The sequence below is a fragment of the Ictidomys tridecemlineatus genome, chromosome 8, assembly GCF_052094955.1.
Source record: "Ictidomys tridecemlineatus isolate mIctTri1 chromosome 8, mIctTri1.hap1, whole genome shotgun sequence".
Taxonomy (NCBI): domain Eukaryota; kingdom Metazoa; phylum Chordata; class Mammalia; order Rodentia; family Sciuridae; genus Ictidomys; species Ictidomys tridecemlineatus.
In genome coordinates this window covers 32,112,288-32,129,451 of record NC_135484.1, presented here as the reverse complement: position 1 = coordinate 32,129,451, position 17,164 = coordinate 32,112,288, and the positions used below count along the sequence as shown (strand labels likewise).

General features: G+C 36.6%; 1 protein-coding gene across 4 annotated transcripts in view; it reads left to right on the top strand.

Moving 5' to 3' along the window:
• Window positions 1-17,164, top strand: part of LOC144365855 (uncharacterized) — a 34,872-nt gene that overhangs the window by 12,260 nt on the left and 5,448 nt on the right. For 3 of the 4 annotated variants that reach the window (XR_013424586.1, XM_078018579.1, XM_078018578.1), the window contains 3 exons: window positions 10,992-11,148; window positions 16,319-16,521; window positions 16,663-16,822. Coding sequence is in view for 3 of the 4 variants with exons in the window: in XM_078018579.1 (XP_077874705.1) it covers window positions 10,992-11,148; window positions 16,319-16,521; window positions 16,663-16,689 (387 nt within the window). In the remaining variant the exon portion in view is untranslated. The other variant, XM_078018577.1, reaches the window with a different exon arrangement.

The following is a 17,164-nucleotide window of genomic DNA, read 5'->3' as shown; positions in this document are numbered from 1 at the left end:
CTGAAACTTTGAGCTCCAAAATAAACTTTACTCCTCTACATTGTTCTTGTCAGGCCTTTTGGTCACAGTGATGAAAAAGATGACTAAAACAGTGCTCCTTTGGACTTGTGTATGCCCTGTGACAGATCTGTGTTTTTAAGTGTGTAAATCATTTTGTATTCCCCTAGCCCTATAAATTACTTCATGTTTAAGCAAGGTAATGTGTTCCCCATAGCTAAGTATCTTCACAGGCTTGAAAAATGTGTCTACTGCATTAGCAGATGTTTATAACAATGTCTAGAAACAAAAATAAATTACCTCAAGATTTTAAAATACACATGAGCTAACAGCTTGATATTTTTGTGCTTACAATATTAGAAAAACACTATATGACCAAAATACAACCACAAATGCAAAATATTATAAAATTTAAAACAGAAAGTTGCATCAATTTGCACGAAATTACAGATCCTAACTAGGTAGTGATTTCATGTTGTGCACAAGAGAATGAATATTCTGATTATTTTTGATTCATGGATTATTATATTTATTGGTGATATTCTATAAACAGGATGAATTTAGAAATTTTCACTAGTAGATGCAGACATTCCAGATCCTTAGGAATCAGTAATCCTACTTCTTTAAAACTTCTTAAGGTAATAATAAAACACAGGCACAAAATTTAAGTATAAGCATGCTCAACATGATACTATTTATGTAATACTATAAAAACATGGGGGGGGACTAAATAACCAATAAGAGAAGAATGGACTCTTATGCATACATAAAAAGGTTTTCATGAACCCACTAGTGATACAGGACATGTTAAGTTAAAAAGAAAAAGGCTAGCAGAAACCACAATAGTAATCTTCATTCCCCACCAGCAGCCATATTCCTTTTCTGAATTTAGGATTGAGACTGAGATTGAAAACACTCTTCTCCACTGGCCACACACATGCTATGAGCACATGGAACTGGAGAGAGTTTGGGGCCGGGGAGAAGAGAGAGGGAGAGGAAGGGGAGGGGGAGATAGATAGATAGATAGATAGAGAGAGAGAGAGAGAGAAAGAGAGAGAGAGAGAGAGAGAGAGAGAGAGAGATAAAGAATATCAGATGCCCAGTTTTTTGGTGGCTTCAAGCGCTATGTCTGTGTGTTTATTGGTATCACTTCAGTTCACTTAATCTGACATTGTTGCAATGAAAAATTATTACATTACAAACAGGTAAGCAAAGAAAAGAGGTGCTTTTTATCTTGAAAATAGATCTGATTTTCCTTATAAGCTCATTTGGATAAGGGGAAAACTGTATTTTGGACATGCCCAGTAAATGCAGTACAATTTAATGATTTGAAGAGTGTGCAGATGATTCATGCACTGTGGATCATTTAATGTTTTAGATTAGCTTCCCTCTTTCTGCTTTTCCCCAAAATGGTGTCTAGGAATTTAGAGGGCTTTTTATCTTTTCAGTGTCATTCCACCACCCATGGCTGAAACATGTAGCTAGCACAGCTTGAGACCAACTGTGGTTTAGCAGGTCTCATTAGTTCAACCTATGGATTCATCCCTTCCTCAGCCTTTTACACATGCATTGCATGGGGTTCCTGAAATTTGGCTGTGTCTCCTATTCTAGTGGGATATTCCTCAACTCCAGAGTACCTTTGTTCTAAAAATGTTGATCTCCTCCAGTGGGTATCTCGCCAAATACCCACTCATTTCAGAATACCCTTTGAGGGCATTCATTCAGCAGATTCTAGGAACTCTTCCATTCCAAGTGGAAACTGAGAATGGAAGGGGAGAGCCAACCCTGGCCCACTGTCTCCCTATCTCATAGGTATTGGGGATCATTTGTGAGATGACTACGCTTCCAAATGCAAAGTGGGCAATGGCCTCTGCTCCTGTGTCCCCTTTCTCACCTCCTCCGTCTATGACTTTGGCCAGAGAGGAGGGCACAGGATGGTGTCTCACCATAGATTTGCTCTGCTTTTCCTTTCTTTGTCTTCTCACCTGTTACCTGAAATAGATGAAATGTGTTTTCTCCTCCTCTTCTTTTTTTTTTTTTTTTGTACCAGGGATTGAACCCAGGGGCAGTTAACCACTGGGTCACTTCCCCAGCCCTTTTAAAAAATTTGTTTTGAGACAGGTCTTGCTAAGTTGCTCAGGGCCTTGCTAAGTTACTCAGACTGGCTTTGCAATTGTGATCCTCCTGTCTCAGCCTCCTGACTTGCTGTGCCACCATGCCTGGCCTCTTCTTTCTTAACATCCTCCTATATCATATGCTTCTCCTTCCAGTAGGTCATTCTTGACCTTCCATTCCCTGGAACCATAACAGATGATGAGTTGCAATGGAGAAGTGATAAGTCTCTTGATACAGGGAGGTCTCCGGATTGGAAGATATACATCAGAATGAAGTCAATTTTTCTCGATGGGAAACCAAAAGATGAAGATAGCAGATATACAGTTGTATGCAGAAGAGTATCCTAAGTCTGTAAACACACACACACACACACACACACACACACAAACAAACACACACACACACCACTCAAAGACTCTTTAGACCGCTCTCTCTGCTTTTACTTAGATTTGAAATACCGCTGTGTTGCTCCTTAGCTGAGATTCCTTGTTTCAGGAAGTTCAACCAAAAAGACTATAAGGTGAAGCTTTTCCGTGCTTTGAAATGTGCACTTATTCTGCTGAAGATGCCAATCCTGGCGAGGGTTTCTGCCAGTAGATTCTTGAAATTATTTGACTCTTGTAAATTGGATAATAACCTCAATTACTTCACTGAAGAAAGTCAAAATGTTCAGAATGATCCCTTTTAGCTACACTTCCCTGTGATTCTACAAAAGCTGAATCTAGGAGAAAGTAGGGAAGGAAGAAATACTCTTTCAACACTCATTTTCATCTGCTCCACATTTTTTTTTTTAATGCGTCTCATTGATCTTCCTCTGACTTAGAAGAACTTTCAGCCCTTTTCTTGCTCTTCCTTGTCTGATCATATTAAGTGGGTCGTTTAACCCTGCGGTAAAACAATGCTAACAGTAGAGCATTCTCTCAAGTGTTTCTGAGAGGGTTTGATCAGAGCAGAAAAGCCTTCAAATTCCCAGGAGGTTGTAATTGGGCAACTGTTTGGGGCAGGGCTTCTAGTAAGAGCCACAAGCTGGACCTGGTAGCAATCCTCCATTTCCTTTTCTTCCTGAGAGGCACCCTTTCCAGATCAGGAGGTCAGGGCAATAGATGAGAAGGGTTAAAGTGTATCAACCAGTACTCTAGGAGCTTAAGTGTTGGGATGGTTTGAACTGGGACACTGCACCTGGGAACCTGGGATTCTTATTAGTCCTGTGGTCTTGGGCAAGTCATTTGGCCCCTGTAAGCCTCAATTTCCAGCTCAGTACAAACAGAAAACCTGTTCTTCCTAGGAGGATCATTGGAAGTGAAGAGACAATTTTCGGAAGACAAACCTGAATGATAAATAAACAAATGCAAAGATAACCAGCTATACTAATAATTAAACAAATGCCCATTAAAACAACAGACTATGCTCAGATTTGCAAAATTTGAAGTATGATAATATTGAATGTTGACCAAAATATGGGAGAAACAGGACCCTATGACCACTGCTTGACAGAGGGTCATTGATACAATTCCTATGGAGAGAAATTTGTTTACATTAGTAAATTTGAAAATTTACAACCTAATGATATCACTTCTTCCTGAGTTCTCTAGAAATATCTTTTGCATATGAGCACAAGCAAACCTGCATAGGATGCTTAATTGAACACTTTTCATAATGAAAACTTGAAACTAAAAATTTTTATCAAAAAGGATAGATTTATGTGATATTCATACAACTGAATACTGCACAACAGTTAAAGGGAATAAACAAGAATAAATGTATTATATAGATAACATATATAAATAAAATAATGCATTTTGTTGTGGATACATTTTAAAAACCTAAATGTTTTGCCAGAAATAGTCTGTTCATGTATAAATAAATGAAATGATAATAGTTGCTTTTATGGAGGGAGAAATGAGGCTAGAAGTGAGAGTAAAGGAGACTTTAACTGCTGTGATGTTTTATCTTTTTGACAAAAAGAATAGCAAATATGAGAAAATGTTAACCATTCATAATTCTGTACTTGGTTATATTTTTTAAAAATTATTTATTTATTCTAATTTGTTATACATGACAGCAGAATGCATTTCAATTCATAGTATACAAATGGAGCACAATTTTTCATTTCTCTGGTTGTACACAAGTAGAGACACACCATTTGTGTCTTCATACATGTATCTAGGATAATAATGTCCATCTCATTCCACTATCTTCCCTACCCCCCATGGCTCCTCCCTTTCCCTTCCTCCCCTTTACCCTATGCAAAGTTTCTACATTTCTCCCATGCCCCCCACCCCATTAAGAATCAGCATCCACTTATCAGAGAAAACATTCAGCCTTTGACTTTTTTTTTTGGTATTGGCTTGATATTCTCCAACTCCATCCATTTGCCTGCAAATGCCAGGATTTTATTCTCCTTTAATGATGAGTAATATTTCATTGTGTGTGTGTATATATATATATATATATATATATATATATATATATATATCTCGGTTTCTTTATCCATTCATCTACTGAAGGGCATCTAGGTTGGTTCCACAATTTAGCTATTGTGAATTGTGCTGCTATAAACATGGATGTGGCGGTATCACTGTAGTATCCTGGGTTTTAATCCTTTGGGTATAGATGGAGGAGTGGGATAGCTGGGTCAAATGGTGGTTCCATTTCAAGTTTTCTAAGGACTCTCCATATTGCTTTCCAGATTGGTTGCACCAATTTGCATTCCCACCAGCAATGTAAGACAGTGTGCCTTTCCCCTCACATCCTCCCCAACACTTATTGTTGCTTGTATTCTTAATAACTGTCATTCTGAGTTGAAATCTTTGAGTAGTTTTGATTTGCATTTCTCTAATTACTAGAGATGTTGAACATTTTTTCATATATTTGTTGATCGATTGTATATCTTCTGAGAAGTGTCTGTTCAGTTCCTTAGCTCATTTATTGATTGGGTTATTTGTTTTTTCAGCATTAAGTTTTTTGAGTTCTTTATATATTCTGGAGATTAGTGCTCTATCTGATGTGTGTGTGGTAAAAATTTGCTCCGATTCTGTAAACTCTCTATTCACCTCACTGACTGTTTCTTTTGCTGAGTTGAAGCTTTTCAGTTTAAAACCATCCCATTTATTGATTCTTGATTTTATTTCTTGTGATTTAGGAGTCTTGTTAAGGAAGCTGGGGCCTAATCTGATGTGATGAAGATTTGGGACTACTTTTTCTTCTATTAAGAGCAGGGTCTCTGGTCTAATTCCTAGGTCCTTGATCCACTTTAAGTTGAGTTTTGTGCATGGTGAGAGACAAGGGTTTAATTTTATTTCACTACACATGGATTTTCAGTCCAGCACCATTTGTTGAAGAGATTATCTTTTTTCCAATATATATTTTTGGTACCTTTGTCTAGTATGAGATAATTGTATATATTGTGAGTTTGTCTCTGTGTCCTCTGTTCTGTACCATTGGTCTACAAGTCTGTTTTGGTGCCAATATCATGCTGTTTTTGTTACAATTTCTTTGTAGTATAACTTAAAGTCTGGAATAGTGATGCCACCTGCTTTACTCTTCTTGCTAAGGATTGTTTTGGCTTTTCTGCGTCTCTTGTTTTTCCAGATGAATTTAATGACTGCTTTTTCTATTTCTATGAGGAGTGCCATTAGCATTTTGATTGGAATTGCATTAAATATGTATAGTGCTTTTGGTAATGTTTCCAATATTAATTCTTCCTATTCAAGAACAAGGGCACTCTTGAACTTGAAAATTTACTTAAACATCATTATCTTTGACTCACACTTGTCACCATTACTCTTCAAACAGATTTATGAAATTAAGAAAAACAATTCAAGTGCATTCCCTTGATCTGTAAGAGCAACTTATATTCAATTCCATGGGCACTGTGGTCAGATTCTCAGGATGCAGATACAGAGGGAGGTGTAGGGAAAGGGTGCATTTCTGGTGGTATCCCATTATGTCAACTAAAAGATAGTCTGCTGTGGGGGAAGTGGGGGGTTACCAAAGTACAGACTTTAAGTTATGAGATAAATTAAGTTTGGGGGATCTACTGTACAGTATGATGATTATGGTTGTTCATTCTTATTTATAAGAGAGTGGATTTTCTGTGTTCACAAGACACACACATATCACTGTGTGGTGAAGGATATGTTAATTGATTTGATTGTAGTAATTACCTCACAATGTTTAAGTACATCAACCCATCACATTGAACATTTTGAACATACATGATATTTTGCTTATCTTGTCTATATCATAAAGCTGGGGGGAAAAGGGACAAGACAGACCTTCCCCAATGCATCTCTTGCAGGATGAAGACTGCTTATTTTGTTTCCTTCTTCCCCCTTTCTCTGTTAAATGCCGCCCCCATCCATGTTCATTTTAAGCTGGTCCCATTGGTGTTAAGATACTGGATTGGGAGAGTGACCCCAGCTTTCCCAGGGCATCCCACACATCCCTGGATACAGATGGAGAAAACCACTGCCCAACTGTCTGCACCAGCTCCCCAAGCCTCTTGGTTATTTTCTTATCATGCTTTCAGTAATCCCTGGTTTGCAAAGTTGTCATCCATTGTACAATCAGAATATCAGCAGTATTTGAAGAGCGTAGCTCTGAAATTTGACATTAAATATGAGAAATACTGAGCCCAAGTGCTAAAGAAAAATGGTCCTTTTACAAGTCAGTCATCACCTTTTTTAGGCCATGTGGTTTTCTGAAGTGAATTTTCAGCCAAGGATGTCTTGTTCCCCATCACTGATTAAATGTATCCAAGGAAGGGCATTAAAAAGGAAGCTATTTTTAGAGTTCAAGTTCTTGAACTTTCTTCTTTCAGTTACCAGTGATAGGAATGAGGGATTGGAAAAATGGGAGGATACTGAAATTGCTAACTGTTGTGACAGCCACAATGACACAGACTCTTAGCCTTCATAGAAATCACTAAGGTAACTATCCAAGTTAACCAAGGCTCAAGGAGCATTATGGGAAATAAATTATACCAGACATTCAAAAAACCAGAAGTTGAAAAAGATGAGAATGGAAATTCTAAACTGCACAAATGGTTTTTGCATTAAACATCCCTTCCTCAAGTCCCTCATGATCCAATCTTGGTGTACATCACAATTAAACTCAGCAATTTTTCCATTATTTGTTTAAGATACATAGAAAACATGAATCTTACATGGAAAAATTCTACAGTGTGGTAACTGTGAGACAGTTCAGACATACTGAATCCCCAGCATGCTAGCTGTAACTGTGCTCATTGCTTTAAAGAGTGAATTCTGGGAGATATATAACGGTATTATAAGATGACTTTAAATTTTCTAGAATTTAATTAAAAAATCATTTTCTAAAGCTGACATTTTACAATTAATTACACATTATTAGTATCAGACATCACAACAAATCATGACAAACCTATTTCCATCAGTAGGAAATGCAATGATTTAGATTTCTGTTTGCCAACTTCAGGTTATGAAGTTCATCAAGGATTTCAAAACATTAAGAGAACAATCTCACAAAGACTCATTCTAGACTACATGCTGCTAACATGATAGAGAATCAGTATTTTAATACATAATATTTTTATAATATAAAGAGCCACAATGTTTTGATGAGAAACATCTGAAGCTTCCTAATACATAATTGAGGAACAAATTTTGGTAAGTCATAAAAATGAACAAGAATTAGTAAAATGATATGGGGAAAACTTTACTAATAATTTTAAAATGCAAAAAAAATCTTTAAAATCTTTTGGCAATTCTGTTTATTAAAATGCAAATGAAAACACCAAGGAGATATTACTTTAAAGGCCTTAGAATTAACAATTTTAAAAAGTTAAAAGAAAACTATTCCCTGGGCTTGGGTGGGTGCCACAAAACAACCATTTTCATAGATTATTTGAACCAGAGAAGACCTTTGGGATAGCAATTTGGCAAATAAATGTATTAGAGACTCAAAAATACTCATAAACTTAAGCCTGGTAATTAGTTTTCATAAAGCCACATCCATGAAGCTGTTTATCAAAATAGAACTTACTGTAGAAAAGATTAGGGATTTATGATAATTAAGAATTGATAATAACCAATTTGGATTTGTTAAGCAATTTCTTATACTTACAAGATGCTCTTTTATTTAACTACTTAGATGATATGTATGAAAGGGCAGGTAATTACATAAAAATTATAATAAATAATATTAAACAATTGATCCATATATATATATATATATATATTTTAATGTTGCAATAATTTAGATCGAAAGAAGCAAACATTTAGACATAAAAATGAAAAAAAAAATAAAAATGAACTGGGACTGAGAAGAGAAAAAGATTTGCCTTGCCATTTACCAGGCTGTGGCCAGATCACGAACAAGACAGCTGCTAATAGGCAGAAAAGAGCATTTCTCCCAAGGTCATGCTGCAGCTATAAAGTGTCAGATGGTACTTTTCTTCCGAAGACCATTACTGTCTTCCTAAAAAATCTTGTTTTCTGAAATCATAAACTGTCAGGAAATTTGCTCTTTGAAGTCACAGAAATAAGAATGACTTTTCTTGCTGGGAGGATTTTGGTCACTTTGTCACAGAGATGTGACCTTGATTCCCAACCCTTGTGTGGCACCACAGATAAGGGGTTTCTGGTCACAGTGTTTTTTCTATCTTAACTTTGTGGTTTTCAAGGAAAAAAGCCCCAACTCTGCCCCATCTACTTGGCAGCTCAGACCTCATGTCAATTCTTTTACCCACATCCCTCTTTTGCTAGTGCCTAACAAAGCCCTGCTTCTCTCAAATCCGGGAAACAGTCCATTTCTTCCCTTCTTTGGTAGGACAACCCCTGGTTCCTGTGGTGTGTGGTCTCCCTCATGGCAAAAAATCAGTAAGTGGGATTTTTCAGACTGCTGTTTTGTCCCAGTGGCCTTTGGCTGATAGAAATGGTTGTGATGACTCTCTTCGTGTGATGGAATTGTCCTTCTATGTATCTTTCATTTTTCCAAATATTTTTCAATGAAAACCTAAATTGTCACAGTTCAGCTGTACTTTCTAATTTATTTTACATGCCCATTTTATATCTCAAGGATTAAATTATAAAACTACTGTTCTACTCTCAAGGTTGAGTGGCATAAAAATAAATAATCCTGGAAAAAAAGTTAGACATTATCATTTTGATAAAAATTAATGAGTGCACACATACTTCATAATACTTCATGTAATTATATCGGGGTGGTAACATTATAGGTGACTTTTTCTTTCTTGATCTTGTTTTTCCTTTCTAAAGTATCTAGTGTAAAAATGTACTATTGTGAAAACTAGAAGTAAACCCATAGTTACTATTTAAAAATCTTATGGCACTTCTGTTTATTAAAATGCAAGCTATGCTTCTTGGTAAGTAAACTGAAGCATGGCCATCTAAAAGGACAAGTTCTGAAAGGACAAAGTCTGGCCAGAAGAGGAAGAAGGAAGTGGGGGCTTTTCAAACCAAATAGTGGTATCACTTTCCGTCACCTTTGGCAAGCTGCTTGGCCTCTGTCGTCTTTCCCATTTGAGCTCTAATGAGCCAGAACCTTGGACATTATGGTTCTGGGTATGTCTTTGGGAAAAACAGTTTATTTTAGGGTTTTAGCAAGAAAAGGCTGGAAGCCTTTAAGAGTCCTGTTATATCATTTATTATTCAACCCTTCTTCAATGATTTAATTAATAAAATCACCTGGTTGATAACTAAAGCCTCAGGTTACCCTTGTGGCTTCGAACTGAAGCCAGAAATTAACATTTTTGTTTTAGTGTCCCTCTTACTTATTCGTTTGATTTAATTCAAGTTCATTTTATAGCATTATGCTGTGTTTCTGCAGCTCATTTAATATCCTCAGTTAAAATGAAATGTCATTTTAAGGAAAGGAGGAAAGGACTGAGAAATTTTATTAAACATTGTGGTCATACATGTAAAACATGATTTTTTCAGTTTAATATCATTAAATGTATAATACAGAGGCATTAATTACATTCACAAAGATTTTCAACCATCAGCAGTGCCTTTTTCCAAAACTTGTTTTTTATCACCCTAAACACTGTACCCATTAACCAATAACTCCTCATTCCCCCCTCTGTTCTTTGCTCCTATAATTTTTGACTTACTTGCTCTCTATGAATTTGCTCCTTCTAGATATTTCATATCAGAGGAATCACACAATATTTGTCTTTTTATGTCTTGGCTTATTTCACTTAGCATGTTTTCATGACCATAGTTTAGATGTTGAACGGCTCCTAAGGGTCCCTGTGTTAAAGGCTTGGTCCCCAGCTATCGGAAGCTATTGGCGCTATTGGAAGATGCTGTGGATCTTTAGGAGTGGGGTCTTATAGGAGGTCTTCAGGTCAGTGACCAGAGGCATGCCCTGGAAGGGAAATGTGGAAGCCTGGACACTTTCTTATTCTCTTTTAGTTTCTGGCTATTAGGTAAGCAGGTTGCCGTAATGCACATAGCTCCCCATCATTGCCATTACCATGCCCATCCAAGGCCTGCAGTAATTGGTCTGCCCAGTGTTGGACCAGAATCTCCAAAACTCTGAGCCAAAACTAAATGTTTTCTCTTTACAATTTAGTTATCTCTCAGGTATTTTGGTATAGCAACAGAAAGTTAATACACTCATGTTGTAGTATGTATCCAGAATTACGTTTTTTTTTTTTGGTAGCTGGATTATATTTCATTTTTATGTACATACTACATTTTAATTGTTCATTCCTCTGTCGATGGACTTGGGTTATTTCCACCTTTTGGTTATTGTGAATAGTGATTTATGAACATTGGCATATAAGTAGCTGAGTCCTATTTTCAATTCTTTTGAATATATGCCTGGGAATGTAATTGTGGATCGTATATTAATTCTATGTTTATCTTTTTCAGGAACTGTCAAAACTGTTTTCCACAGTGACGGTAGCCTTTGATGTTCCGCCAGCAACGTGTAAGAGTTCTGATTTCAAGATGATGGAGACTTTGGGACCTAGTTCTAATCTGAGGTTGCCTAAGGACTTGATTTACTATGTAACAACAATTCTGAATGGTATGTTTCATTTTTTGACGCAACATTTTTTTTCCTATTTCTTCCATTGAAATGCAAATGACAAAAATCTCTGGGGAAAGATTAATCACTGTCCTTGGTATCTGTCCTTGTGCACTACTCTTTGTATAATAACTCTAGTATTTCCATAGCTAAGATCTTTTGGCTGGATTTCAGCATGGCTCTTCTTTATGCCTGATTCCAAATTTATAAATAGGGTTATAGTGAGTTCTATTATAATGGAAATCACCTAGAAACAACTGACATTTTGGGGCTGTGTGTGATAAAATACTCTTCTGCCATTATCTTGGAACAAAAAAAAAATCTGAAAAAAATTTTCTATTTCCATGCAAGACAAAGTTTTCAGAAGAGATTTAGGCTTAAAGTTAGCTAATTTTGCTTCTAAATGTGAGCCCAGGCCACACCCACTTTCCTAAAAATCATGCTCATCCTTTCAGATGGTAGTTCTGTATTTTACTCCTAATTGTTCTTATCATTTGGCAGTGGCATGTCTCAAGTGTTAAAATTAGTAAACTCAAATGTCATGCCGTTTAACTGGCAGCAAGATGTCTCAGAAGCATGCCTTACATGAATCCTGCTCTTCATTTTCTTGGTTATCGTTATCTGATCATCCTGGTTTTGAGAACTTCCAGATGGGTTACTGGCAAAGCTTCATATTTGCTATGCTGTCCTCTTTGAAGAATTATCACATTTCAAACATGGACTTTCCAGGAAAAACCACCATCCACATTCCCTTATGCTTTTATTCCCAAGGTACAGGGCCAGACTCTCCCATTTCCTCCTCCTCTGAGAGATACTGCCTGTATCCTTCCACAGGTCTTCTTGCTTTCTGGCTTCTGGTTAGGTTTGGTCAATGGGGAACTTAGGATAGATAATAGGTGAGAAAAGTGAGAAGAGACTTTTCCTCTTTGGCTCCCTTCTGCAGTTGCTTCAGGCTGCCTGAAACACTCCACAAAAGGGTGCTCCCAAAGACTCTCTTCCAGAACACTCTCCATCATCATGCTGGTATCTCTCTTTGCAACTAGCACCATTCTCCTACTTTTGCAAGGAGTTCTGATATCAATAAAGTATTTCTGAATACAACTTGACTGTCCATCTGCTTTCCACTGGGACCTTACAAGACCCAGGCAAGAAAGGAGTTTGGGTGTTACTACTTCTTTAAATAAAACTCACCCTGAAAAAAACTTGCAATGTTCTCTCTTGTGATTTGACAGTTCTGGATGACACCATTTCAATAAGTGTCACAAAATTCTCCAAATAGTTTTCACTGTAATTCAAAAACAAAAATTTGACATTTAGCACCTGTAACCAGTGGGAATAATTGAAGGAGTGTGAGTGTTAGAATCATTGGCTCTGTCATTCTTGAGTTGATAATTGGCCACTAAAGGAGGTAGATTTCAGGATGCTAGGCAAGAGGCCAAGGAGCTGCAAACACACTGCCCACCTAAGCACTAGCCAGTTGAAGGCAATAGATATACTGACTATGGTGAATTAGAGTGAATGCTTTGCCTAAAGCCATTCAAATTCAAATTAATGAAAAAAACCTGCAAAACTAGCAAAAACTAAGCCATAATTTTTTGGATGCAAGCACAGATGGTAAAACTGCTGTGATATGAAAGGCATTTTTTACTTGTCAATTAAAAAAACTGCATATCACATGGTACCCCAACATGTACAACTTTTATGATTTGATCTATCAGTTTAAAATTTAATTTAAAGAAAACATTCTTCATTAAAAACAATTTGATTATTTTTAAAGCAGTAACAAAATATCTATTTTGTTTTCAACTCCATCAAAATATTGGTATTACTATGTATTTCAAAATTACTTTTTAATGCTTATTAACTCTCTAGCTAGTTCTTGTTCATTCTTACCTTTTCTTATCTTATGACATCTATTTTTTGTTTTATGAAAGCAGAAATCTCTCTCATCACTCTAAAATTTCAATTGTACACATTATAATTTATATTTTGAATATTTTTTTTCTCAAGTATATGAAAAACTGCGGTGACATGAAACATCATGTTCATCAGTATAAGTCAAATGAGTGACTCTGTCAGAGGCAGGAAGAGGAGAGCTTTTTCATTAGGAAGGGGCACAAGGGCCATTTTGGGATGCCATAATCAAGTATTATATTTTGAGTGGCTTAACCAACACAAATTAATTTTCTCAGTGTTCTGTAGTCTAGAAGTCCAAGATCAAGGTGTCGATGGGTTTGGTTTCTCTGAGGTCTCTCTCCTGGGCTTCAGATGGTTGCTTTCTCACATGCTCTGTGTCCTCACGTGCGTGGTCTTTCCTCTGCACACAGGTCTGGTGTTCCTCTGTGTGTCCAATTTCCTCTTCTCATTAAGAAAACCAGGCCCATGGGGTTAGCATCCTCCCTAATGGCTTCATTTAACTCTACCTCTTTAAAGGTCCTATTTCCAGCTACAGTCACATTCTGAAGTCCTAGGGGTCAGGCTTTAACATAAGAATGTTGGAAGGACACAGTTAAGTTCCTAAATAATGGTAATGTCCAATTTCTTGACCTAGGAGATGGTTTTGGAGGTGTTTAACTTATAATTGTTTATTAAACTATATGCTCATGTTTTATGCACTTAAATGGTTTTTATGTCACATTTCACAACTTTAAAAAGTTTAAACACATCAGCATACCATGCTGACCCTCAAAAACCAATTCAGAGTTCATTGTTTGGGAAACCTTATGTAGAATAATAAAGTCCATTTCTATGAGCATCAGAAATGAGATACAACATTGTACAACACTGTAAACTATATATGCTAAACCCAAGGCCGACATCATGCTAAGTAGAGAAAGCATTCCCTCAAAAAACTAGAACAAGACACAGAAGCCCTCTTTCACCACTTCTATTCAATATCTTCCTGGAAACTCTGGCCAAAGCAATTAGAAGAAAGAAACCAAAAAGATACAAATAATAAAAGGAGAACTCAAACTATCCCTATTTGCTGATGACATGATCCTATATTTAGAAGACTCAAAAACTTCCACCAGAAAACTTTTAGAATTCATTAAAGAATTCAGTAAAGTAGCGGGATATAAAATGAACACCCATAAATCAATTGTATTCCTGGAATATATTAGTGAAAAATCCACTGAAAGAGAAATTAGGAAAACTATCCCATTCGCAATAGTCTCAAAGAAATAAAATATTTGGGAATCAATCTAACAAAAGAGGTGAAAAACCTCTACAATGAAAACTACAGAACACTAAACAAAGAAGTTGAAGAAGACCTTAGAAGATAGAAAGATCTGTTCTTGGATAGGAAGAATTGATATTGGCAAAATAGTCATACTACCAAAAGCACTATACATATTTAATGCAATTCATATTAAGTTTCCAATAATGTTTACATAGAAATAGAAAAAGCAATCATGAAATTCATTTGAAAAAATAAGAAGCCCAGAGTAGTCAAAGCAATCCTCAGCAAAAAAAGTGAAGCAGGAGATATCACAATACCAGACCTTAAGCTATACTACGGAGCCCTAGTAATAAAAATGGCATGGTATTGGCATAAAAACAGACACAAAGACCAATGGAACAGAATAGAAGACACTAAAGCAAACCACATAAGTACAGTTATTTCCTACTAGACAAAGGTGCCATAAACATACATTAGAGAAGATAGCCTCTTCAATAAATGGTGCTGGGAAAACTGGAAATCCATATGTAATAAAATGAAATTAGACGCTATCTCTCACCATGCAAAACTCAAAGTGGATCAAGGACCTAGGAATTAGACTAGAGACCCTGCACCTACCAGTAGAAAAAATAGGCCCAAATCTCTATCATGTCTGCTTAGGAACTGAATTCCTCAACAAGACTCCAGAAGCACAAGAATCAATAAATGGAATGGTATCAAACTAAAAATCTTCTTCACACAAAGAAAACAATTAAGGACATAAACAGAGAGCCTAAGGATTGGGCGAATATGTTTGCCACATGCACTTCAGATAGAGCATTAATCTCCAGGATATATAAAGAACTCAAAAAACTTAACATCAAAACAAAACAAAGCAAAACAAAAAACAACAACAAATAACCAAATCAATAAATTGGTAAAGGAAGTACACAGACCCTTCACAGAAAAAGAAATATGAATGGTCAACAAATGTATGAAAAAATGCTCAACATTACAAGAAATTAGAGGAATGCAAATTAAAACTACATGGAGATTCCATCTCACTCCAGTCAGATTGGCAATTATCAAGAATACAAATAGCAATAAATGTGGGCAAGGATGTGGGGGAAAGGCCACACTTACACATTGCTGGTGGGACTGCAAATTGGTGAAACTACTATGGAAAGCGGTATGGAGATTCCTCAGAAAACTTGGAATGGAACCACCATTTGACCCGGCTTTCTCACTCCTTGGCATAGACCTAAAAGACTTAAAATCAGTGATACAGCCATATTGATGTTCAGAGCAGCTCAGTTCACAATAGCTAAGCTATGGAACCAACCTAAATGCCCTTTAGTAGATGAATGGGTGAAGAAAATGTGGTACAGATACACAATGAAATATTACTCAGCCATAAAGAAGAATGGAATTATGGTATTTGCTGGTAAATGGATGGAACTGGAGGCTATCATACTTAGTGAAATAAGCCAATCTCAGAGAACCAAAAGCTGAATGTTCTCTCTGATATGTGGATACTGACTCTCAATAGATGGGGATGTGTGGGAGAGTGAGGGTGTGGGGGGAAGAGTGGAAGATCACCAGATTGCATAGTGGGGAATAGGAGGAAGGGATGGGGGATAGGAATGGAAAAGACAGCAGAATGAATTGGACATAACTTTCCTATGTTCATTATATAAATACATTACCAGTGTAACTCCATATCATGTTCAAGCACAAGAATGGGAAGTTATACTCCATATATGCATGATATGTCAAAATATTTTCTATTGTCATGCATAACTAAAAAGAACACATGTTTTAAAAATGAGGTATGTAATAGGACAAGGCCAATCAATCTTCCCAGAACTATTTTTCTTTTTCAAGATATTATAATATAGAATATTTTAGCATATTTATTAAGAATATTTAAAACATAAATGCTTTATCTGATATTTATTTTCGACTCCTGAATATTAAAACTGTGTTAACTTAATCTCTGACTCCTCCCAGTTTGTAGACATGAGGTATGCCATTCTCCTGTGAATTATGCCTCGAATCTGACCACTGGGTTAGGGATGACCTTTGTCACTGATGGTTCTGGAAATGAAGCCTCTCTACTGAATGAGAACAGCATTTCACAAGAACAGCACAGAACAATTCAGAAGCTGGAGAGGGGTTCTGTTTTCATGCCTGCTGAAGCTGTCCATCACAAGGTAGAAACTTATCATTTCCACCCTCTGCCATTGAGATAAGATAGAAGGTAATTGGATTTTGCATTATCTGTTTAGTAGGAAAGGCTGGAAATTAGGTCTGTGGTGTTATCTGAAGGGTAACAAAAGTCTTTCTTCCCTTAGGAGAACTTCCTCATTGGCCTGGTATAGAATAAGAGATTCTCATGGTTCTGTTTTCTCATCTGTTCATTTTCCAACAATGCGCCACATAATGGAAAGCACAAATGGAATGGATGCAGCTACTATTTTTATGGAGCTCTCCATCTACTGAGGAATCCAGCAGGTAAACTGGTAATTATAATGTAACAAGGTGAAGCAGGAATAGAGGCCCCTATCTGGGTATATAGAAATGAAAGGGGGATACCCAAAGCAGTTTGGAAGTTCAGGGAATTCTTCCCAAAAGTGATTCTGTGCTAAAATATAAAGGAGGGTTAATAAAATCAGGTTGCAAGGCAGGTAAGAAATGTCCCAGGGAGAGGGAACCAGGTGATGATGTCACAGGGGCATTAGTCATCTCAGGCTGAATGATCATGTAATCTCCACGTTCTGTATGTAGAGGTGGGAGAGAAAGGAACTTTGTTCTATGTTAAGAGTGATTTTTTTTTTGTTGTTGTTGTTTTGCTCT